This window comes from Scyliorhinus torazame, chromosome 1 (genome assembly GCF_047496885.1).
Source record: "Scyliorhinus torazame isolate Kashiwa2021f chromosome 1, sScyTor2.1, whole genome shotgun sequence".
Taxonomy (NCBI): domain Eukaryota; kingdom Metazoa; phylum Chordata; class Chondrichthyes; order Carcharhiniformes; family Scyliorhinidae; genus Scyliorhinus; species Scyliorhinus torazame.
The window spans coordinates 74,124,786-74,150,299 of NC_092707.1; the positions used below are offsets into that span (position 1 = coordinate 74,124,786).

The 25,514-nt window shown below is 42.8% G+C and overlaps 1 protein-coding gene across 1 annotated transcript in view; it reads right to left on the reverse strand.

The window, feature by feature from the left end:
* The window catches only part of LOC140408846 (mediator of RNA polymerase II transcription subunit 13-like), a 325,611-nt gene that overhangs the window by 58,917 nt on the left and 241,180 nt on the right, over positions 1 to 25,514 (reverse strand). Inside the window, exons 9-11 of the mRNA XM_072496607.1 lie at positions 15,132 to 15,233; positions 8,248 to 8,982; positions 3,513 to 3,750 (exon numbers count right to left, since the gene is read on the reverse strand). Coding sequence (XP_072352708.1) covers positions 3,513 to 3,750; positions 8,248 to 8,982; positions 15,132 to 15,233 — 1,075 coding nt within the window. The remainder of the gene's footprint in view (positions 1 to 3,512; positions 3,751 to 8,247; positions 8,983 to 15,131; positions 15,234 to 25,514) is intronic.

The window sequence follows — 25,514 nt, forward strand, 5'->3', positions numbered from 1 at the left end:
ATCCAATGACCATTTGAATGCCCTTAGTGTTGGCGAGTCCACTACTGTTGCAGGCAGGTCATTCCACGCCTTTGCTACTCTCTGAGTAAGGAACCTGGGAAGCTAGGGAGGAGATTGCTGAGCCTTTGGCCTTGATCTTTAAGTCATCTGTGTCTACAGGAATAGTGCCAGAAGACTGGAGGATAGCAAATGTTGTCCCCTTGTTCAAGAAGGGGAGTAGAGATAACCCCGGTCACTATAGACCAGTGAGCCTTACGTCTGTTGTGGGCAAAATCTTGGAAAGGTTTATAAGAGATAGGATGTATAATCATCTGGAAAGGAATAATTTGATTAGAGATGGTCAACACGGTTTTGTGAAGGGTAGGTCGTGCCTCACAAACATTATTGAGTTCTTTGAGAAGGTGACCAAACAGGTGGATGAGGGTAAATCAGTTGATGTGGTGTATATGGATTTCAGTAAAGCGTTTGATAAGGTTCCCCATGGTAGGCTACTGCAGAAAATACGGAGGCATGGGATTCAGGGTGATTTAGCAGTTTGGATCAGAAATTGGCTAGCTGGAAGACGACAAAGGGTGGTGGTTGATGGGAAATGTTCAGACTGGAGTCCAGTTACTAGTGGTGTACCACAAGGGTCTGTTTTGGGGCCACTGCTGTTTGTCATTTTTATAAATGACCTGGAGGAGGGCGTAGAAGGATGGGTGAGTAAACCTGCAGATGACACTAAAGTTGGTGGAGTTGTGGATAGTGCGGAAGGATGTTACAAGCTACAGAGGGACATAGATAAGCTGCAGCGCTGGGCTGAGAGGTGGCAAATGGAGTTTAGTGCAGGAAAGTGTGATGTGATTCATTTTGGAAGGAATAACAGGAAGAGTGAGTACTGGGCTAATGGTAAAATTCTTGGCAGTGTGGATGAGCAGAGAGATCTCGGTGTCCATGTACATAGATCCCTGAAAGTTGCCATCCAGGTTGAGAGGGTTGTTAAGAAGGTGTACGGTGTGTTAGCTTTTATTGGTAGAGGGATTGAGTTTAGGAGCCATGAGGTCATGTTGCAGCTATACAACACTCTGGTGCGGCCGCATTTGGAGTATTGCGTGCAATTCTGGTTGCCGCATTATAGGAAGGATGTGGAAGCATTGGAAAGGGTGCAGAGATTTACCAGAATGTTGCCTGGTATGGAGGGAAGATCTTATGAGGAAAGGCTGAGGGACTTGAGGCTGTTTTCGTTAGAGAAGAAGGTTAAGAGGTGACTTAATTGAGGCATACAAGATGATCAGAGGATTGGATAGGGTGGACAGTGAGAGCCTTTTTCCTCGGATGGTGATGTCTAGCACGAGGGGACATACCTTTAAATTGAGGGGAAATAGATATGACAGATGTCAGAGGTAGATTCTTTACTCAGAGTAGTAAGGGTGTGGAATGCCCTGCCTGCAACAGTAGTGGACTCGCCAACACGAAGGACATTCAAATGGTCATTGGATAGTCATATGGACAAGAAGGGAATAGTGTAGATGGGCTTTAGAGTGGTTTCACAGGTCGGTGCAACATCGAGGGCTGTAGGGCCTGTACTGCGCTGTAATGTTCTATGTTCTTCCTCTTGACAAGTGTTTCGACTGTTTTAGTAAACCACGGTTCCCTTGCTCGACCACTTCCTCCCTGCCTGACAGGTACATACTTATCAAGGACACGCAGTAGCTGCTCCTTGAACAAGCTCCACATTTCCATTGTGCCCATCCCCTGCAGTTTTCCTCTCCATCCGATGCATCCTAAGTCTTGCATCATCGCATGATAATTGCCTTTCCCCCAGATATAACTCTTGCCCTGCGGTATATACCTATCCCTTTCCATCACTAAAGTAAACTTAATCGAATTGTGGTCACTATCACCAAAGTTCTCACCTACTTCCAAATCTAACACCTGTCCTGGTTCATTACCCAGTACCAAATCCAATATGGCCTCGCCTCTCATTGGCCTATCTACATACTGTGTCAGGAAACCTTCCTGCACACATTGGACAAAAACAGACCCATCTAAAGTACTCGAACTATAGCGTTTCCAGTCAATATTTGGAAAGTTAAAGTCCCCCATAACAACTAACCTGTTGCTTTCGCTCCTATCCAGAATCATCTTTGCAATCCTTTCCTCTACATCTCTGGAACTTTTCGGAGGCCTATAGAAAACCCCTAACAGGGTGACCTCTCCTTTCCAGTTTCTAACCTCAGCCCATACTACCTCAGTAGACGAGTCCTCATCAAACGTCCTTTCTGCCACCGTAATACTGTCCTTGACTAACAATGCCACCCCTCCCCCTCTTTTACCACCTTCCTTGAGCTTACGGAAATATCTAAACCCTGGCACCTGCAACAATCATTCCTGTCCCTGCTCTATCCATGTCTCTGAAATGGCCACAACATTGAAGTCCCAACCCATGCCGCAAGTTCACCCACCTTATTCCGGATGCTCCTGGTATTGAAGAAGACACACTTTAAACCACCTTCCTGCCTGCCGGTACACTCCTGCAACTTTGAAACCTTAACTCATGACCTCACTACTCTCAACCTCCTGTATACTGGAGCTACAATTCAGGTTCCCAAGCCCCTGCTGAACTAGTTTAAACCCTCCAGAAGAGCATTGGCAAATTTCCCCCCCAGGATATTGGTACCCCTCTGGTCCAGGTGTAGACCATCCCGTTTGCAGAGGTCCCACCGACCCCAGAATGAGCCCCAATTATCCAGAAATCTGAAACCCTCCCTCTTGCACCATCACTGTAGCCACGTGTTCAACTCCTCTCTCTCCCTATTCCTCATCTCGCTCTTACGTGGCACGGGTAACAACCCAGAGATAATAACTCTTTGTCCTAGATCTAAGTTTCCACGCTAGCTCCCTGAATTCCTGCCTTATATCTGGGTTTGAAACATGGAAAAGATTATGGTGTTATATTAGTTCTGAAGAATGAAGTCAGAGTAAGAACACATGGATAATACTGCTCCTATTGATATGGTAAGTTTGTCCAAAAATAAATCAGTGAAGAACAAAAGAAAATAAATATATTATCCCTATTAGATGCCAGGACATTCTGTGTAGAAATGCCTAAAATCACTACAACATGTTCCTGGATAGAACAGCAAGCTAAAATAGAATTTTAGATTATGTTTCGATTGAATGTAATTGCCTCAAATAAGAAAAACAGGGATGCATCAAATTTTGCACTTAAAATGAGGGTTCACAAGTGAAAATGTTCATCTTTTGATTCAGGTACATAATACAGTAAAAACATCAAACAAAAAGCAAGTTATGGTACTGAAGTGAGATTTTAAAGCTTTCTTCAAAGTTTAGAGTTATCTCCAGTTACATTGTGAATATACTGGGGATACTATTGGGCGCAATTTAATTTAGCATAGTTCCATCCTTCACGACAAAGATACAAACATTAGAACTAAAAATGAAGAAAGCCCTTCTACGAACATGTTCAGATGCTGGGATACATGTTACTATGTACTGATTTTAATTGTTACCTTGTTCTGTTGCAATTTCTTTGCTGTATCTTTTTCAGATCCAAGTTTTGACTTTTTAATAGATGTAAAGCTGTATTCAATATCACCATCCACAAATGTGTAAGGGTCATTAAGTTCCCCAGGGCCTTCGCCATGCTGCTGCATAAGTCTAGTTGGATCCAGGTAATTAATTTCCTGGATGTGTATCTGTATCCTTTCTTCTGAAACCTTGAATCGTTTATGGGGTTGTGCTAGAAGTCTAAAAATGAAACAAAAATTAAATTACAGAAAATGCAAAAAATGAACAAGTCAGTCAACATCAGTAAAGAACAGGGACTTAGCAAAGAGGCTGAAAAGGCAATTAGGAGGCTCAAGAGGAAATATAAAATGCAAATATCAAGAACTTTTATTGTACAGCATGTTTTGCATACTAGAACTCTCAAGGTGATTCACAGAAGCATAATAAAACAAAATATGTCAGTTACACACTGAGATTTTGGATATGAGAATCAAGTCTGGCCAAAGAGATAGGTTTATGGATACTTTCAAGGCAGAAAATGAAGTAGAACGTGGAGAGGCATGGCGGGTGGGGGTGTTGGGGGTGGAATTCCAGACCTTAGGACCGAGAAGGCTGAGGGTACGGACACAATGATTGAGCAACTAAAATTGGATATTAGTGGGCACAGGTTATTTCCGAGGGTTGTGGGGATTAAATAGATAGGGATGAAACAAAGCCAAGGAGGGATTTGAAAACAAAGATGAGAATTTTAAAGTCAAGACATCGCTTGACTGGGAGCCAATGTAAGTCAGCAAACACAGGAATGTTAGAGGAATGATACTTGATGCAAATTAGAACATGGGCTGCAGAGCTTTAGGTGACCTCAATGTTATGAAAAGTAGAATGTGGAAGAGCAGTGAAACAGTCAAGTGTAGAGATTTTTTAAAAATGAATGAAGGTTTCACCAGATGATGAACTGGATACAGAAAAGTTGGGCGATGTTAGAGGTTGAAATAGGCACATTTAGTGATGGCTCTATGTGATCAGTAGCACACCCAGGGATCAAATGTAACATCAAGGTTGCAACACACTGGTTTAGTCCTAAATTCCTGCCAGGGAGGGATAGAGGCAGTAAGCTAGGGGAAGGAACTTGGAGCAGAAACCAAAAACGACTCCTAAATAATGGCTTCAGTCTTCCCAATATTTAATTGGGGAGATTTCCGCTCATCTATTACTGGATTTCAGATAAGCAATCTGATAATTTAGCAACAGCAAAGGTGGTGGTGAGGTTAACTCGGTTCCACCACCATACATGTGAAAACGAAGGCAGGGATTTTGGATGATGTCGCCAAGGGGCAGCATGCGAAGACATAGGTGGCGACCAAGGGTAGATAATTTGTTCCGTGTCTGCATGGGTTTCACCCCCACAACCCAAAGATGTGCAGGCTAGGTGGATTGGCCACGTTAAATTGCACCTTAATTGGAAAAAATAATTGGGTACTCTAAATTTTTTTTTTAAAGTATCGATAATTTGAGAATCGAGCTAATGGTGCAGGAGTGGGAAGAGACGCCTTTGCAGGTGATACTCAGATCCGAATTAGATGGCGGAGACTGGACCCAGGTGTCATCAGTCCCACCCAGTTGCAGTCAAAGGCTGCAGACAGATCTAGTAGATTGAGGGAAAATTTACCGTAGTCCCAGTCACATAGGACATCATTTGTTATTTTGGCAAGAAACATTTTGGACTGTGGTACGTCAAACCTAATTGGGAAGAATTCTGGGGAAAATGGGGATGGATATGTGAGGTGACAAACATCCAAGGACTTGGGAGAGGAAAAGATGATTGAAGATGGGACATTAGCTTGCAAGGACAAGCTGGGTCAAGGGTTGATCTTTTGAGGTGGGGGGGTAAATGACAGCAGATTTGAAAGGACACAAGGACAACACCTGATGAAAGTGAACTGTGACAATAACAATTAGCATTGGCTAACATGATAGGAAGTTGAGTGGTCAGCATTTTAGTGGGAATAAGGTCGAGGTAGCAGAAGGCTAGGTTCATGGATAAAATGAGCTCGGAGAAGGCATCAGGAAAGACTGGCGAAAAACTAGAGGATGCAAGTTCAGGTCTCCGGCTGGGGACATCCTTATAGAATGTTTGGTGGGCTCGGGAAGGGAGGAAAGTGAAAAAGGTAGCCAACTGGATAGTCTCAATCACCGCGACAAAGGTGCCCTCAGTTACCTTGCACTTATGGAAGGGGTAGTTGTGTGATTGAAGATGGTTTGCAGTAGAAAATGGTTAGCAAACAATATAAAACAGCTAAGCATCTTACAGAAATGTAAGTAAAGGGAAAATTTTAAAAATAGATAGGGCTACAGCAGGGAAGCTGAATAGACGTTGTTTCAGTTTTCAATGAAAAGAAAAGAAAAATATAAGAACTCAAAAGTGGAATATTACAACAGTTAAGATAAAGATGAGCCAAACTTGGAGAATATAGAGACGGATTGCAAAGATTCACAAGAGTCAAATAAACTAAAAAGATGGAAAAAGTATGTGCGTCAATGTAAACATTCAACAGAAAAGGGAAAGTTTAATTTTGAAAAAGTATAGCATCAATTCATTCATGATCACAGTAATTATCTCTCTGACTACTTATACTATTAGTTCTACCTAAATTACAGACTAATTAATTGTAGATGGGAGAGGTTATCCAGGAACACTTTGGGTGACGACGAACTGGAGGGTGAGTCCTATGGTTATGTAACCGGCAATTAATGTCGAAAGCTGAACTAATAATCCAGAGGACGAGAGCTTAAAGTTCAGTTTTGAAAAGACCTGGCTTCAATAAAGTTATGAAGCTTCAGATTGTCTCAAAAAACAATTGGTTTACTACTGTCCTTGAGGAAAGGGTGGCACGGTGGCAGAGTGGTTAGCACTGCTGCCTACAATACGGAGGACCCGGGTTCGATCCTGGCCCTGGGTCGCTGTCTGTGTGGAGATGCATATTTAATAACAATAATAATCTTTATTATTGTCACAAGTAGGCTGACATTAACACTGCAATGAAGGTACTGTGAAAATCCCCTAGTCGCCACACTCCGGCGCCTGTTTGGGTACACAGTGAGAATTCAGAATGTCCAAATCACCTAAACAAGCACATCTTTCGGGACTTGTGGGAGGAAACCGGAGAAAAATAATTGGGTACTCTAAATTTAGAAAACAAAATACTGCCCTTGAAAAGGACAGGTGTAACAAACTGAGCAAGGGGAGACATCATGGAGCTATGCATTATTACAATGTATTCTTCATCACCACCAAAAGAAATAAATGCTAGGCCCTGCCAGTGATGCCCACAGCCCAAGAATGAATATCTTCATGTCAATAATGAGCACAAAATACTAAACGCTGAAATGGTGGTAGTGGCAGTGCATTCCAGCTCTGGCATGATGCTGAGTGCTGGATAAAGGTTTGTTCCTGGCCTCAAATATCATGCTGTGGATAGGCAAGAAATAGACAACTTCCTTGTTGGAAGGTAGGGGGAGGTCACACACCAGTTCCCTTCCCGTTTTTTTTTCATGGGTCACCCTCACAAAGATAAAAATGATGCTCAAATAATGTACCATTTTGCAGAATCATCCATAGCAACCTGATCCCTTTGCTACTCTACTCCATGGGTGAATACACATTCCCATTTCTTCAGAAATTCACTTGCACTTAATGTGCAAGCAGTCACTATCCTTTTATATTTTGCCTCCATTTGTAACTAAGTTTCTACTTTATTTTCAACCTTCATTTCTTCTGCTTCATGTTGTCTACACAAGGGCTACTATTCCAATCTCCTCTCATTAATCTTCTCGATTGCTATCCCATAAAAGGCTTCTCTACTCAATTTCTCTCATTCTCTGGTTTCTTAGAATTCCTCAGAAATTCATGGTATTTAACCAGCAAAACAACATTTGAAAAACAAAGGAAAACCATAACATAATATGCTTCAAATTCACAGGTTCAATACTAAAAATCCTTATTAAAAGGCAGCCTAAAAACTCTATCTCAAGTTACCTGACAATCAAATTGCATCCTATGAAAAGTTTGCTGAAATAATTATGATAAGAATGTGGTAAATGTTTACTCATTGATGATGATTGTTCAAATCTGAATTTTCAAGTGTTGCTCATCAGAGTTGTTTACTAAGAAAAAAAGGTCTGCTGTGCAATACAATTAAAGCTAAATTTTAAGATTTTTCTGTGTTGGGGGGGGGGCAAAAACAGAGGTACTGTTGGTACAATGTCAAAACTACTAAATGAATTAGGACAAAGTCTGGAGAACTTTATCTTTGTTATTGTATATGGAGTTATTACAAAGCATTTCCTTTCAACTGTCAATTTGGATTCAGTAAGATAGTTGAGAAATTGGACGCACCTACTGCTCTTCAGTATACAAATTAATATGCAACATAAAAAAATGATTTATAACATATCCCAAACTCCCATTTACCATTTCATCTAAATTGCTCATCGTTTTATTCACCAGTCATTGGGCATTAATCTTTGTTCCGATTTAGCTAATATAAAACATATGTTTTTGGACGGCAGCAGGTTTTGTTTAAATCTCAAAAAGTTTTAAACCTATGAACTCCTAGATTATAATGGATTATTTCAAAGTTCAAATCAGGTTTCAATGGATTATCTGAAAATCTCAGATGCAATGAAGATACAAGCCAAATAAACAGTTAAATAGAAGTAGCTTTCCACAAATATTACCGTCTTAGTGCTGAACCATCTAGATTATCAATTTTGTTGTCACATCTGTCACAGTGCAGTTCTGGTGGCCTGAATTCTCCTTCTACATGGGTTGGAGTCTTGTAACACTGCCATGAGATTTTGTCCGATGACTCCAAATTTTGTGCAGTGATACCATTGTATAGAGTCGTCTCGCTCACCTCCGGCACTGGCGGTAGTCTTTGTGATAAAAGCCCAGTCTTATCATCAAGGCTGGGGATTGCCTGAAGTTCGAGACCATTACTGTACAGCAACGGATTAATGGGCACAGGAGCTCCTTCCAAACCTTCTGCCTCTGGACCTCTTGGTTGAGGGCTGAGAGTTGGCGGAAGAGGAGAGATGGGAGAATGTGGAGAATCCATAGGATTCAAATTCAGTGGCTTGCTCTGGTTTCCTGGAGGTCCAGATGCTGGCTTGCCATACTTCCGGCTGCTGTGCATGTCTAAGGAGACATCAATACCAACCAATCCAAGCTTCTGCCCTGTGGGATCCTGTTCCATGCAAAGCTCATCAGTTAATGAGGGTCGATGATGAAATGGAGTCATAGGTCGTTTCTGCTGCTTATCTCCCTTTTCCTGCTTCTCATTTGTTTTGTGCTTAGAAGAGGCAGACGATGGCAAGGAAGAAGCGGAAGGGAGCCCAGAGTTAAAACCAGGCTGGGAGATGGATGGAGGGCGGTTTGTGCCCGTTGCACTTCGTTGTTTTAGAAGTTTTTGCCTGAAAAATAACAATATTCAGGGGCTATTATTCAACAATAATGGAATTTTCAATGCATAATTTCAAAAGTGACCCCAAGCAGCACCACGTCAGAATCAAGAGGACAACAATGATGGTAAACAGTGTATGAAGTTTAACATCTTTTTGCAGTAATAAGAGCTCACATTTACAATTTACAGCATTCGGCCTAACTTATTTATTCAAACTGAAAGCAGTAAGTAGATGCTGTAAAAACTTAGCAGGTCTGACAGCATCTGTGGAGAGAAACGGTTAATTTTTTGAGTCATATTACTGGAAGAAAAGTCATATGGTCTCGAAACACAGATTCAGCATAGAAAATAGGAAGGGGGAAGGCCATTCGGCCCTTCGAGCCTGCTCTGCCATTCATTATCATGGCTGATCATCCAACTCAGTAGCCGAATCCCACATTTTTCCCCCCAAATCCTTTGATCCCCATCGCCCTAAGTGCTGTATCTAACTGCTTCTTGAAAACATGCAATGTTTTGGCCTCAACTATTTCCTGAGGTAACACATTCCACAGGCCGACTACTCTCTGGGTGAACAAATGTCTCCTCATCTCTGTCCTAAATGGTTTATCCTCAGGCTGTGACCCTGGTTCTGTACACACCCACCATCGGGAACATCCTTCCTGCATCTACCCTGTCAGAATTTTATAGCCATGATGTGGAGATGCCGGCGTTGGACTGGGGTGAGCACAGTACGAAGTCTTACAACACCAGGTTAAAGTCCAACAGGTTTGTTTCGATGTCACTAGCTTTCGGAGCGCTGCTCCTTCCTCAGGTGAATGAAGAGGTCTGTTCCAGAAACACATATATAGACAAATTCAAAGATGCCAAACAATGCTTGGAATGCGAGCATTAGCAGGTGATTAAATCTTTACAGATCCAGAGATGGGGTAACCCCAGGTTAAAGTGGTGTGAATTGTACCAAGCCAGGACAGTTGGTAGGATTTCGCAGGCCAGATGGTGGGGGATGAATGTAATGCGACATGAATCCCAGGTCCCGGTTATATATGTGTTTCTGGAACAGACCTCTTCATTCACCTGAGGATGGAGCAGCGCTCCGAAAGCTAGTGACATCGAAACAAACCTGTTGGACTTTAACCTGGTGTTGTAAGACTTCGTACAGAATTTTATAGGTTTCATTTTCATTCTGGCAGCATCTGCGGAGAGAGAAACAAAGTTAACTTTTTGAGTCAATATGACTTCTTCCAGTGATACGACTTGAAATGTTAACGGTTTCTCTCTCCACAGATGCTGTCAGACCTGTTCAGTTATTCCAGCATTTCTTTTCAGATTGCCGGCATCCACAGTACTTCGCTTCTAATTATTTGAACTCCATACAGTAATAATACCAAAAAATAACTGCAAATAAATTTTTTTTTGTAAATCTGTATCAATGTCAGCAGTGCAAGGAGCTGGGGAACCTTGCACAGACTTAATCTGACACGGTTGGTAGAACAAATGGAGGACTTCAAGAGGTGGGACATGCAGCCTCTATCGCTGGCGGGCAGGGTGCAAGCAATTAAGATGATGGTCCTCCCGAGGTTCTTATTTGTATTTCAATGTCTCCCTATACTAATCACCAAGACCTTTTTTAATAAAATAGACAGGAGCATCACGAGCTTCGTGTGGGAAGGGAAAGTTCCGAGAGTAAGGAGGGGGTTCCTTCAGCGTAGTAGGGACAGAGGAGGATTGGCACTACCGAATTGGGCAATTATTATTGGGCCGCCAATGTGGCAATGATACGTAAATGGATGATGGAGGGTGAGGGAGCGGCGTGGAAAAGACTGGAGAGAAAGTCCTGTAAAGGGACGAGTTTAGAGGCGCTGGTGACGGCGCCGCTACCGCTCTCACCTAAAAAGTTTACCACGAACCCGGTGGTGGCGGCAACATTGAATATCTGGGGACAGTGGAGGCGACAGAGAGGGGTGCGGGGAGCCCTGGTGGGGTCCCCAATCAGGAACAACCATAGGTTCGCCCCAGGAAGAATGGATGGAGGATTTCAGAGCTGGTACCAGTTGGGAATTAGGAGGGTTGGAGATTTATTTATAGATGGGACTTTTGCGAGCTTGGGAGCATTGGAGGAAAAGTATAAGTTGCCCCGGGGAAATTTCTTAAGATATATGCAGGTGAGGGCGTTTACTAGACAACAGGTGAGGGAATTTCTGTTGCTCCCGACACAGGGGATACAGGACAGGGTGCTTTCAGGGGTGTGGGTCGGAGAGGGCAAGGTGTCAGAGATTTACCGAGAGATGAGGGAAGAGGGGGAGGAGTCGGTGGGCGAACTAAAAGGAAAGTGGGAAGAAGAACTAGGGGAGGAGATAGAGGAGGGTATGTGGGCTGATGCCCTAAGCAGGGTAAATTCCTCTTCCTCATGCACCAGGCTTAGCCTGATTCAATTTAAGGTGCTACATAGAGCACACATAACGGGAGCAAGATTGAGCAGGTTCTTTGGAGTGGAGGACAAATGTGGGAGGTGTGGCGGGAGCCCGGCAAACCACGCACATATGTTTTGGGCGTGCCCGGCACTGGAAGGGTATTGGAAGGGAGTGACGGGAGTGATTTCGCGGGTGGTGAAGGCCCGGGTCAAACCAGGCTGGGGGTTAGCTCTATTTGGAGTTGCGGAAGAGCTGGGAGTGCAGGAGGCGAAAGAGGCCGACGTTGTGGCCTTTGCGTCCCTAGTAGCCCGGCGCAGGATCCTACTCATGTGGAAGGAGGCGAAACCCCCCGGACTGGAGGCCTGGGTAAATGATATGGCGGGGTTCATTAAACTGGAGCAGATAAAGTTTGCCCTGAGAGGATCGGCTCAAGGGTTCACCAGGCGGTGGCAGCCATTTCTCGACTACCTAGGGGAACGTTAGAGGGAAGACAGATGACCAGCAGCAGCAACCCAGGGGGAAGGGGGGGGGGGGGGGGTTTGTTTAGTTTAGGTCAAAGATAAAGGGGTTTTGTTACTTGTGTATTGTTAAAAATTTCTGTATCGTTATTGTTGCGTTTGCTTTGTAAGAGGGGAAAAATTGTTGCTTGGGAAAAAAATGTCAATAAAACATATTTTAAAAAAATGTCAGCAGTGCAAAGTGGTGTAAGATGAAAATTGATTAGAACCAACAGCATGAACAACTGCAAAACACTTTGTTTTACTGGAAATGCAAAATGTTTGTGCCTTTTCTTTCTACGTTAGGCGGTTACATTACTTAACACTCTAAATACTGTGTACCAAGTCCAGTCTCCACCATCATATCAGCGGTAACTCAGTTGATAACACATGTCTCTGTGGGTTGAAGACATACTCCAATACTTCAGCATGAAAAAATGGCGACACTCCAGCACGGTACTGAGGGAATGTTGCACTACTCAGTGCCATCTTTTAGAAACATTAACGGAGATCCTGCCTACCCTCTGGGCGGTCATAAAGGATTCCACGGCACTATTTCAAAAAGAGTAGGGGTGTTATCACAAGTGCCCGAGTCATTATTTGGCCTTTAATCAACATCACAGAAAGTTGTTTATCATTATCACGTTGTTACTTGTGGGAGCTTGCTTTGTTTCCTATATTACAACAGTACATTTCAAAAGTACTCCATTGGCAATGGAGCACTTTGGGATGCCCTGTAATTGTAAAAGGCACTATATAAATCCAAGGCTTCTTTTTTATTCACAAACAAAAGTGATTAAGTTAGGACTCAAGGGGAATTTGCCCCAGAACAAAATTCATCTTATTAAGGCACAAGGTAAATCTTCCTACATTCTATTTTGTGCAAGGTGTTATCCTGTATGACACTTAGTTATTGGACAAAGAAAGCACCACGGGAACCTTCAAAGGTACGACACAGAAACAAAGAAGCAATTTCAGAAGTAGCTCCAAAGAACAATAGGTCAGAACAGGAATCAAGCAAAATCAAGAAATATATTGGAGGTAAACTTTATTTTAAAAGTTTATAGTTCACACAAATCTTTCAAAAACTGATGCAGTTCTTCCAGAAAGATTTGCAGATCTTGAATATTAAATTAGACCAATTAACAGAGAATTGAAATATAACTAGAAAAAAAATACACATTCAAGGACACCATTCTTAGCTATAACCAACAATGGAAGCAAAGGCAATGGCGTAATTGAATATCAATCCGAATAGGTCACCTGACCAAAATCAGATTGTAGTAAAGCAAGTTTCTTGAATGGACATGGTCCCACGGCACGTTACCCAATTACTGGTTGATATTACCAAGGATGTATATTTATTACAAGCATAACAATTAGTACATTTTAGGTCTTTTCTTTTCAAAAATGATCACAGCAGAAAATGTTCCTCTCAAGAGAGAGTTTATTATAAACCGTGTTATTGCTGACACCTTTTACAATTTTCCCATTACCTTTAATATTTTACCTGGCCAGTCCATGACGTGGCCCAACTATGACCTTGATAAAATTACAGCATTAATAACATCCAATTTAATAGTGGATGCTGCCGAATAAGAAAGTTATTTCTGGGTCAAGTCTAGTTGCTTTGGGTAGGCTAAAAATAATTTTCTAAAAGGATTCAATCTTCACAATACGTTTACCTACATCATTCATTAATGGGATGTGGGCGTTGCTGGCTGTGCCAGCATTTATTGTCCCCATCCCTGAGGATATTTAAGAGTCAAACACATCGCTGTGGATCTGGAGTCACATGTACACCAGAAAAGGTAAGGATGGCAGATTGCCTTCCCTAAAGGACATTCGTGAACCAGATGGGTTTTACAACAAAAAAAGACAATGGCTTCATGGCCATCATGGTAGACTTTTTAATTCCAGATTTTTAATGAATTAAAATGTCACCATCTGCCATGGTGAGATTCAAACTTGGATCCCTAGAGCATTACCCTGGGTCTCTGGATTACTAGTCCAGTGACAATACCACTATGCCACTGCCTCCCCAATAGTTAACAGCGTAAGCATTTCAGCATTTATCATCCAAAGGAAGTGGTGAAATTGAATCCTGAGGTTTCCAGAGATTCTTTTTTTTTTTTCCAGAAACATTTTTATTGGCCTGAACTACATAAATATGTAGTTAAATTTTGTCAATCATGTCACACATGTCAAGTGGTAGGGAAACCTCAAGCAGTGATGAAACCAGCGCCCTTAATACCCATTCCAGCATTTGAGGAACCTTTTACAAGGGTCCTAATCGAATGTGTAGGACCGCTTCCTTCAGAGATTGGAGTGTTCGTGGATCAAAAAGCAGCTTCTCTCCAAGAGGGAGGCGCTGATTTTCTACATGCAATTCCCGAAGCTCTGTTAATCCCTCTAGCTCTTCCACCACAGAAATTGCCACCTAGATACAATTTCATCAATACTCTTGTTTGAAAAATTAAGATGAGTTAGTTTTTTTAAGTATTGTTCCAACGGCTCATCTCTTCTGTTCTTTACATGGACACTACTTTTAGCAATTAGATCCACTGTAAGTCGACCCATGATGTAACAGATTTTAAAGAACTTGATTGAAAGCTATTTCAAGTAAAGTTGTTTGAACTCTTGGCTCTTTCCAAAAAAAATTAAATAGTCCTTAAACAGTGCCGTTGTAAAGCTACCCGCCGTCTGTCCCCAGCCCCGCGGCCGTTTCGAATATTGCCCCGTTTTCAGGTTTCCAGAGATTCAATCTCAATTATCTTAGTTGATGACTTTCCCTAGTTCTCACATCACAATGATGTGGTGCTCCTTTCTCTAGCAGGTTTGGGAATGGGCGATTGTATTTTGCAGGGCGTTTCGGGGTGGAGGTTGCAGGATGGAGGACACAAAGAGAAGGAAGAGAAAGTCACCTTGACTTGCTTTTTTCACTCAACTCATTTTCTGCCATCAATTGACAAGCAGAATTTGCAAGTGTAGGAGGGGAGTAGCAGAAAATATCTATTGTGCAATCGACCCTCATCCGTCCACTTGGAAGTTTCTACATGGTGTTTGGGCTTCTGCAAGGCGTTGGGGGAGGAGGAGGAGGAGAAGAAGAGAAGAATATTGAAAATACCATTTCATACACTTGTTGGAAACCAATGCACTACCAGATAATTAAGCATGGAGAAGTCACATCAAATAACCTACATAAGCAGAGCAATGCATGGAGTTATTTTGCTAAATAAGTGATATCCTACCTTGAACAAGAACAATTCACTCTTTGGCCAGGCTCTGTAAAATCCCAGGAAGCAGCATTGCTGGAGACCTCTTCCTCAGAATTTTCACTAGTTGAATGTCTTCTTTAATACATGTGTATTAAAAAAAAGTCAGTGGTACTGTTCATACCTCTTAAAATATTCAACTTCACAATTCAACTCATTAATGCATGAAGATTAAATTTTGCTCATTGTGGTTGGAAGTTTTTGTTTTGCTGATATGTGTCTCATCACATATTGACAAGCAGCAGCTCTGTATTGATTCGTCAGTTTACTTTTCTGCTCACTAAAGCAAACCGAGGATCACTTTTACATACAAAATATGGCAAAGTACGTGGAATATTCCCTGGCTAACCATTTTAAATGCAAGTGACCAGAACTGCCCTCAATGCATGTTTAAGAAGTCAGAGTACGGATCAAACTTGATGGGCTTATGCAGCGAACCTGGAAAATGACAAATGTTCACAGGCCTAAATTTTCTAAGAATACAGACTTTAACCTGAACAAAACCTGGCAAAATAGTCATATATCAGATCAGACTTAACAAGATGAAACATGGACCCCTGAAAGTGAGTTGGTGCAAGATAAAAAGTACTGAACCAGAAAAGCCATCAACGGCAAGTTAACTTATTTGAGCTCTGCTTCAGGTGTACGGAAAGAAAGCCTCTTTTTTCTGTCTTTATCCAGCATGGTGGATGGAGCACTTCAGGTTGCAAGTGTGCGCATGCTTATTGTCTGCACGTCTGGACGGTCAGGAGGCCATATAGCATCTGGAAAATGGGCAGCCCAAAGCCAGATTTCTGGGCTTTAGGTCCAATGGAAAGAGAAAATGACCTTCGCGGACATCATGTTCTTCTTTTAATATGGCTTTCAGTTAGAAACAAAAAAAAAAAAGCAAGCGGAAAGCACGGGAGAGAAATAAAGTGAGCAAGGAAAGAAAAAAAGTCAAATTAACTGGCTACAAACAAGGAGAAAGATTCAGCTGCTCACTTGGTGCACAAAGGAAATTAAAGTAATAGAACATAGAACGATACAGCGCAGTACAGGCCCTTCGGCCCACGATGTTGCACCGAAACAAAAGCCATCTAACCTACACTATGCCATTATCATCCATATGCTTATCCAATAAACTTTTAAATGCCCTCAATGTTGGCGAGTTCACTACTGTTGCAGGTAGGGCATTCCACGGCCTCACCACTCATTGTGTAAAGAACCTACCTCTGACATCTGTCCTATATCTATTACCCCTCAGTTTAAAGCTATGTCCCCTCGTGCCAGCCATTTCCATCCGCGGGATAGAATACTAAATACAAACAAGAAAAACAAAATACATGCATTGCCAAATGTTGTGTGGAAAACAAATAGACAGATGTAGATTTAGTAGAACAAAAAACTTGGCTGCAAACTGGACAGCAGAGGAAAATAGAATGCTATAATATAAAGAAGGTTTTGCACTTTTGGTGAAGGGAATTCATGCTGGAAAGGACTGATTCAAACAATAAAATGGTTCAGAGTTAGGTAACATTACAAGTGGGTGGAAAATTAAGAATAAACTTGTAGACAAATCAGAGAGATGGGTAGAAATGCATCTATTGGCCTAGGAAATACTAACTCCCCACTCATTCACTTAGACATGGTGGTAGGAAACAGAGAAGGAATGACATTCCTAAATAGGTGGTGGAGGGCTCGAAGGATATAAGAGGTTAGAAGACATGCTTCAGCTATCCAAAGTCCTGGTTAGACCTCATCTGGGAGTAGTGTGTACAGTTCTGGGTGTCAAATCTTAGGAATAATATACTAGTCTCGGAACGAGTGTAGCATAGAATAACGAGAATGATGCCTGGACTTGAGGAATAAGCTACAAGAAGAGTTCACACTGTTGTGTATTCAGTGTTTTTAGTATTTCCAGACAAGCATATTTGTAGCTGAACAGGGGCACTTTAACAGAATGATTGCGTGACGTCAGAGATGAAGTCATCGGCCATTTCTGCAGGCAAATGGGCAGTCTAACATCACAGCCTGTAGTGTTAATATCTTCTAAATAAACCTCTAAGTTTCAATTGAACTTCCAAGGCCTGCAGACTTGATACTGAATCCGCCACTAAAGACTGGGGACGAGCAAGCCAAACAGTTGGACTCTTCCCCCAAAATGAAGTCGATCGGCGTTTGTAGGCACCTGAGACAATAATAAATACTTGAAATCACCGCTACATGAAATCTGCCGACGGGGGAACCAAACAAAGATTGCAGTCACCGGGGAACCGAAAAACCACTGAAAAATCTGAAGGGAACAATCTTGGAGAGAAGTGTGCCACGTGCTCTGCCTGAAACAAACTCGGTAGCCATGAGGAGCAAGTACCCTGCAACAACAAATTAATAGTTGGGGTTGTTGCAAAACACAAAGGGAAACAGACGGAGCTGGGGTTGTGCCTTGCTTTGGGGAGAAAGAAGCAAAGTAATGCTAAAAACTCAGGTTCTTCCATAGAGAAAAATAGCAGATTTTGTTGCCGTGGGACCTTGAGAAGAATACAGAGCGATGGAGCTCAAATACAGAATAATTTGACTATTTTGCTCAAGTTAACAAGATGGTAGGTGTAAAATTTCCAACCTTCCTGAGCATAATTTGGAGGGGGGGGGGGGGGGGGGGGCACCACAACACCTGTCATTAAATGTACTAACTATTGCAGGTGCAGCAACCCGATATTGGGTCACTTCATTTCAGAATGGTGAACCAGTGAAGATGGAGGTGAACACTGGGCAGCCATCTTGCTGGTGCCAGAGACTGTTCATCTGTGAAGGTCGACATATTGCTCTACTACCCTCAAATAATGGTTTTAAAAATCTACACTAGAGAAGTGGTTCCATTGAACATAGAAAATAGAACACTACAGCGCAGTACAGGCCCTTCGGCCCTCGATGTTGCACCGACCTGTGAAACCACTCTGAAGCCCATCTACACTATTCCCTTCTTGTCCATATGTCTATCCAATGACCATTTGAATGTCCTTCGTGTTGGCGAGTCCACTACTGTTGCAGGCAGGGCATTCCACACCCTTACTACTCTCTGAGTAAAGAACCTACCTCTGACATCTGTCCTATATCTATCTCCCCTCAATATAAAGCTATGTCCCCTCATGCTAGACATCACCATCCGAAGAAAAAGGCTCTCACTGTCCACCCTATCCAATTCTCTGATCATCTTGTATGCCTCAATTAAGTCACCTCTTAACCTTCTTCTCTCTAATGAAAACAGCCTCAAGTCCCTCAGCCTTTCCTCATAAGATCTTCCCTCCATACCAGGCAACATTCTGGTAAATCTCCTCGGCACCCTTTCCAATGCTTCCACATCCTTTCTAAAATGCGGCGACCAGAATTGCACGCAATACTCCAAATGCGGCCGTACCAGAGTGTTGTATAGCTGCAACATGACCTCATGGCTCCGAAACTCAATCCCTCTACCAATAAAAGCTAACACACCGTACGCATTCTTAACAACCCTCTCAACCTGGGTGGCAACTTTCAGGGATCTTTGTCCATGGACACCGAGATCTCTCTGCTCATCCACACTGCCAAGAATCTTACCAGTACTCAGTCTTCCTGTTATTCCTTCCATTAGCCCAGTACTCGGTCTTCATGCTATTCCTTCCAAAATGAATCACCTCACACTTTTCTGCATTGAACTCCATTTGCCACCTCTCAGCACAGCGCTGCAGCTTATCTATGTCCCTCTGTAACTTGTAACATCCTTCCGCACTATCCACAACTCCATCGACTTTAGTGTCATCTGCAGATTTACTCACCCATCCTTCTACGCCCTCCTCCAGGTCATTTATAAAAATGACAAACAGCAGTGGCCCCAAAACAGATCCTTGTGTTACATCACTAGTAACTGGACTCCAGTCTGAACATTTCCCACCAACCACCACCCTTTGTCTTCTTCCAGCTAGCCAATTTTTGATCCAAACTGCTAAATCACCCTGAATCCCATGCCTCCGTATTTTCTGCAGTAGCCTACTGTGGGGAACCTTATCAAACGCTTTACTGAAATCCATATACACCACATCAACTGCTTTACTCTCATCCACCTGTTTGGTCACCTTCTCAAAGAACTCAATAAGGTTTGTGAGGCACGACCTACCCTTCACAAAACCGTGTTGACCATCTCTAATCAAATTATTTCTTTCCAGATGATTATACATCCCATCTCTTATAAACCTTTCCAAGATTTTGCCCACAACAGAAGTAAGGCTCACTGGTCTATAGTTACCGAGGTTGTCTCTTCTCCCCTTCTTGAACAAGGGGACAACATTTGCTATCCTCCAGTCTTCTGGCACTATTCCTGTAGACAAAGATGACTTAAAGATCAAAGCCAAAGGCTCAGCAATCTCCTCACTAGCTTCCCAGAGAATCCTAGGATAAATCCCATCCGACCCAGGGGACTTATCTATTTTCACACTTTCCAGAATTGCTAACACCACCTCCTTATGAATCTCAAGCCCTTCTAGTCTAGTAGCCTGATCTCAGTATTCTCCTCGACACCATTGTCTTTTTCCGGTGTGAATACTGACGAAAAATATTCATTTAGCACCTCTCCTATCTCCTCGGACTCCAAGCACAACTTCCCACTACTGTCCTTGACTGGCCCTACTCTTACCCTAGTCATTTGTTTATTCCTGACATATCTATAGAAAGCTTTAGGGTTATCCTTGATCCTACCTGCCAAAGACTTCTCATGTCCCCTCCTGGCTCTTCTTAGCTCTCTCTTTAGGTCCTTCCTAGCTAACTTGAAACTCTTGAGCGCGCTAACCAAACCTTCATGTCTCATCTTTACATAAGCCTCCTTCTTCCTCTTGACAAGTGTTTCGACTGCGTTAGTAAACCATGGTTCCCTTGCTCGACCGCTTCCTCCCTGCCTGACAGGTACATACTGATCAAGGACACGCAATAGCTGTTCCTTGAACAAGCTCCACATTTCCATTGTGCCCATCCCCTGCAGTTTTCCTCTCCATCCGATGCATCCTAAGTCTTGCCTCATCGCATCATAATTGCCTTTCCCCCAGATATAACTCTTGCCCTGCGGTATATACCTATCCCTTTCCATCACTAAAGTAAACGTAATCGAATTGTGGTCACTATCGCCAAAGTGCTCACCTACCTCCAAATCTAACACCTGTCCTGGTTCATTACCCAGTACCAAATCCAATATGGCCTCGCCTCTTGTTGGCCTATCTACATTGAGTGGTGGTATTGATGTTAAGAGTGCTATTAAATGAAAAGACAGCAGCTTTGTCCTTGCATATAGTCAAAGGAAATTATCTGGCACTAATGGAAAGAACTTGGCTGGAAAAGATCAGATCAAATTGGGCTGAAGTAAATCTCATGACTGATTTCGAATCAGGCCTACTGAAAATCTGTCTTCAATGGTGAGCTAGGAAGCATGAAGGATATCTCAGTAAAGCTGAAGATCAAGGAAGAAAGTCAGGCGAGATGCTTAAAGGCTAGCTCAGCTCAGTTCACAATCAGACCCAAGGTAGAGGCAGAATTAGATCAGCTGGTCAGAACAGGAGACCTTGAACCTCAACATGAGTGATCGGGTTATGCTGATTGTACCCGTGATGAAAAAAACGAGAGACCTGTACACATTTGTGGTGATTTTGAAGCCACTGTTAATCCTGCAGTGTGCAAAGTAGTATCCTCTACCCCTGATTGATGACCTATTTGCTGCTTTGACTGAAGGCCACAGTAACATCAACCTCAGTCAAGCATATCTTCAAATGAACGTGGTTCAGGATTCGCAGCAGTTATTGATGATTATGACACGCCTGAAGGGTTTTCTTTTGAATCAAAAGATTACCATTTGCTATCACTTCAGCGGCAGTGTTGTTCCAACGAGCTGTGGACCAAATCTTAAGCAGATTAGATGGAGTCCAGTGTTACCTGGAATACATCTTGGCTACCTGAAAGAATGAGGAAGGACATCTCGGCAACCTAGATGCTACACTCCAAAGATTAGAATATTATGGATTAAGAGCCCGAAAAGTCAATTGTGAATTTTCTCAACCTTCAATTGAATATCTGGGTCATGTTATCGACACCAAGGGACTGCTTAAGTCGCCTTCGAAAGTCGCCTTCGATAGGTACCCAGACCTGAAAATGTCAACCGTCAGTCTTTCTTCGGCTTACTAAATTATTATAAAAGGTGTCTCTAATATGGCAACTATTCTAAAACCCTAGCACAACTTGCTGTGTCAAAATAAAAAGTGGAAATGGATGGGGGCAATCAATGAGTGTGCATTCATGCAAGCCAAAAAGGCACTACTCAAGTCAGAAGTCCTGACACATTTTGATCTAAATTTACCCTTTTAACTGGCATGTGATGCATCATCTAATGGGGTTGGCCGGTGGGTTCCTACATGGTGCCCAGAGGTTAAGAGAAACTGATAGCCTTTGCATTGAGGATCTTGAATAAAGCCGAAAGCAATTACGCGCAGATAAAGAAGCCATAGGAATCATTTTTGGAATAAAACGGTTCTACCAATTCCTGTGTGGGAGGAAATTCACTTTATTGACAGACCATCATCCACCAAGAATGATTTTTGGACCTCATGCTGGGACTCCATCACTGGCAACGAGCAGAATGCAGAGGTGGGCATATCAGCACACACAAACCCAATCAAGTATTGTCAGTCAAACCTTCACGGGAACACAGGTGGGCTCTCCTGACCACCCTTACAAATAGTTTGTTGCTAAACAGCTTGGAAACTCTACTTCAAGCAAGTATCCGCAGGACAGGTGAAGCAGCATAGCAGAAGTGATCCACTAGTCAGAGGTTTTGAACATGTGCTTCGAGGCGAGACTTCAGGAGCAAACCCAGAGTTAAAGCCATATTGCATCAGAGACTTGGGTTATCTGGACAGGCATGTTGTTTCCTCTGGGGAATGAGTGTCATCAGCCCACCATTATTAAGAAAACATGCATTAAACCAATACACAAAGGCCACTGTGGTATTGCAAAAATGAGGGCAATAGCCAAGAGTTAATTTTGGTGGCCAGTGATAGATGCCAAAATTGCAGAGGTGGGAATGTGCTTGTCTTGTGCAAAAGTGCAGAACCTGCCACCATTAGCTGGTTGCGCCCGTGGGAATGGCCAGAAGAGGCCTGGCAGGGGGCCATTGGAAGGGGGCATGCTTCCCATTCTAGTCAATGTTCACTCAAAATGGCCTGAAGTTGCCATCATGAAGTCAATGCATCGGCATAGTCTTCAGCAGTTTTGGTTATCCTGAACTGGTGAGCGATAATGGACCACAGTTCTTATCTCAAGAGTTCATAAACTACTTGAAGGAGAATGGAATTCAATGCATCCTTTCTGCTCCTGATCACCGTGCCACAAATGGGCTGGCAGAATGTTTTCTACAGACAATGAAACATTCATTAAAATTAACCAGAGAACGAAGGTTCATTGGCTAAACATTTGAGTAAATTCCTGATCACATACAGGAATACTGCGCACTCAACAACCAAGTTTCTCTGGTGTTGCTAATGGGTAAACATCAACTATGCATTGCAATCATTTTGCTAAAACCAATCATCACAAGAAATTGTCGAGCAAAAGCAGCAAGATCAGGTCACATGGCAGGAGAACAAGGTATAAAGTGTCATTTTTCACCAGGGTCAAGAATGTCTAGCATAAAACTATACAAGTGAAAACTGGATTCCTGCCACCATCTTAGCACAGATATGACCGATCTCCTACACTGTACAAACCCAAGACAATGTAAGTCAGAGAAGGCATGCCGTTCAGCTTTTGGCAACAAAAACAGTCCATCAGAGGCAGAACCGACCAAGTCTAAATCCAGCTGTGCGAAGAGACGACTTGGACTTCCCCGACAATCTGACACTAACCAAACCAGTTGGCGAAGGCAGCACGTCAATTGCAAATCAAACACAGATACAACCTCAGATCATTCCGTCAACTCCGGTTAGATAATCACTGATTACACTCACACCAAGCAAGACACCAGAGATTGCAGCAAATACTAAAAAGCAGACTCCGAGGTTTGCCAACAACAGAGAATGACGACCGCCGGAACATTGAACCTGTTGACTTGTTGATCAACTGTTCTGGTCTCTAATTGATTGTTAATGTCATACTGTTCATTGTGTCAGGGATCTTTGATTTAAAGGGGGAGGAAATGTTGCGTATTCATAGTATTTTTAATGTTTCCTCACAAGCAACCTTGTGGCTGAACTGGGGCACTTTAAGATTGCGTGATATCATCTCCCGTTTGTGCGGGGAAACAGACAGTCTGGCGCCGTAGCCTGTAGTGCTAACATCTTTGTAATAAAGCTGTACATTTTGGTTGAACCTCCAAGGCCTGCAGACTCAATCTTAAATCCACCACAACACACACATCGGGAAGTCTAAGGGTAAGAAGCAGCAAGAAAAATTGAGCCAGACCTTTCAGGAATGAAATACAAGGTAAAGGATGGTAGGGGTTCGGAACACTACTTTCTACAAATGGCAATTGATGCTAAATCAGTTTTTAATTTTAAAGCTAAAATTAATAGATTTTAGTTAGCCAATGGCATCAAGGGACTTTGGGCATAGGAAGCACATCAGTCACAATCTCACTGAATGGCTGAACTGGCATAACGCACTGAATAGCCTACCTGTTCCTATGTTCTAATTGTGAGGTGGGTCCCCTGAGAGACCAGAACAGCAAGTTAGTGGAAAATAAATCAATATTTACAGGGGTACTTAACAAGTACTTTGCTTTAGTGTTTATTGAAGAGGCTGTTCAGGAGAAAGCAAGTCCTGAACTGGTTAAAAGTGAGAAGACGGGTATTATAAATATAGATTCAGAGAAGCTGAACGGAAGGACAAAACTCCAGAGCAAAATGGGAAACAATCATAGAACATTACAGCGCAGTACAGGCCCTTCGGCCCTCGATGTTGCGCCGACTTGTGAAACCACTCTAAAGCCCATCTACACTATTCCCTTATTGTCCACATGTCTATCCAATGACAATTTGAATGCCCTTAGTGTTGGCGTGTCCATTACGGTTGCAGGCAGGCCATTCCACGCCCTTACTACTCTCTGAGTAAAGAACCTACCACTGACATCCGTCCTATATCTATCTCCCCTCAATTTAAAGCTGTGCCCCCTCGTGCTAGACATCACCATCCGAGGAAAAAGGCTCTCACTGTCCACCCTATCCAATCCTCTGATCATCTTGTAGGCCTCAATTAAGTCACCTCTTAACCTTCTTCTCTAATGAAAACAGCCTCAAGTTCCTCAGCCTTTCCTCACAAGATCTTCCCTCCATACCAGGCAACATTCTGGTAAATCTCCTCTGCACCCTTTCCAATGCTTCCACATCCTTCCTATAATGCGGCGACCAGAATTGCACGCAATACTCCAAATGCGGCCGCACCAGAGTTTTGTACAGCTGCTATGACCTCATGGCTCCGAAACTCAATCCCACGACCAATAAAAGCTAACACACCGGTCGCCTTCTTAACAACCTTCTCAACCTGGGTGGCAACTTTTAGGGATCTATGTACATGGACGCCGTATATCTCTCTGCTCATCCACACTCCCAAGAATCTTACCAGTACTCAGTCTTCCTGTTATTCCTTCCATTAGCCCAGTACTCGGTCTTCATGCTATTCCTTCCAAAATGAATCACCTCACACTTTTCTGCATTAAACTCCATTTGCCACCTCTCAGCCCAGCGCTGCAGCTTATCTATGTCCCTCTGTAACTTGTAACATCCTTCCGCACTGTCCACAACTCCACCGACTTTAGGGTCATCTGCAAATTTACTCACCCATCCTTCTACGCCCTACTCCAGGTCATTTATAAAAATGACAAACAGCACTGGCCCCACTGGTACACCACTAGTAACTGGACTCCAGTCTGAACATTTCCCATCAACCACCACCTTCTTCCAGTTAGCCAATTTCTGATCCAAACTGCTAAATCATCCTGAATCCCATGCCTCCGTATTTTCTGCAGTGGCCTACCATCTGGCAAACGCTTTACTGAAATCCATATACACCACATCAACTGCTTTACCCTCATCCACCTGCTTGGTCACCTTCTCAAAGAACTCAATAAGGTTTGTGAAGCACGACCTGCCCTTCACAAAACTGTCTTGACTATCTCTAACCAAATTATTCCTTTCCAGATGATTATACATCCTATCTCTTATAAACCTTTTCAAGAGTTTGCCCACAACAGATGTAAGGCTCACTGGTCTATAGTTACCTGGGTTGTCTCTACTCCCCTTCTTGAACAAGGGGACAACATTTGCTCCAGTCTTCTGGCACTATTCCTGTAGACAAAGATGACTTAAAGATCAA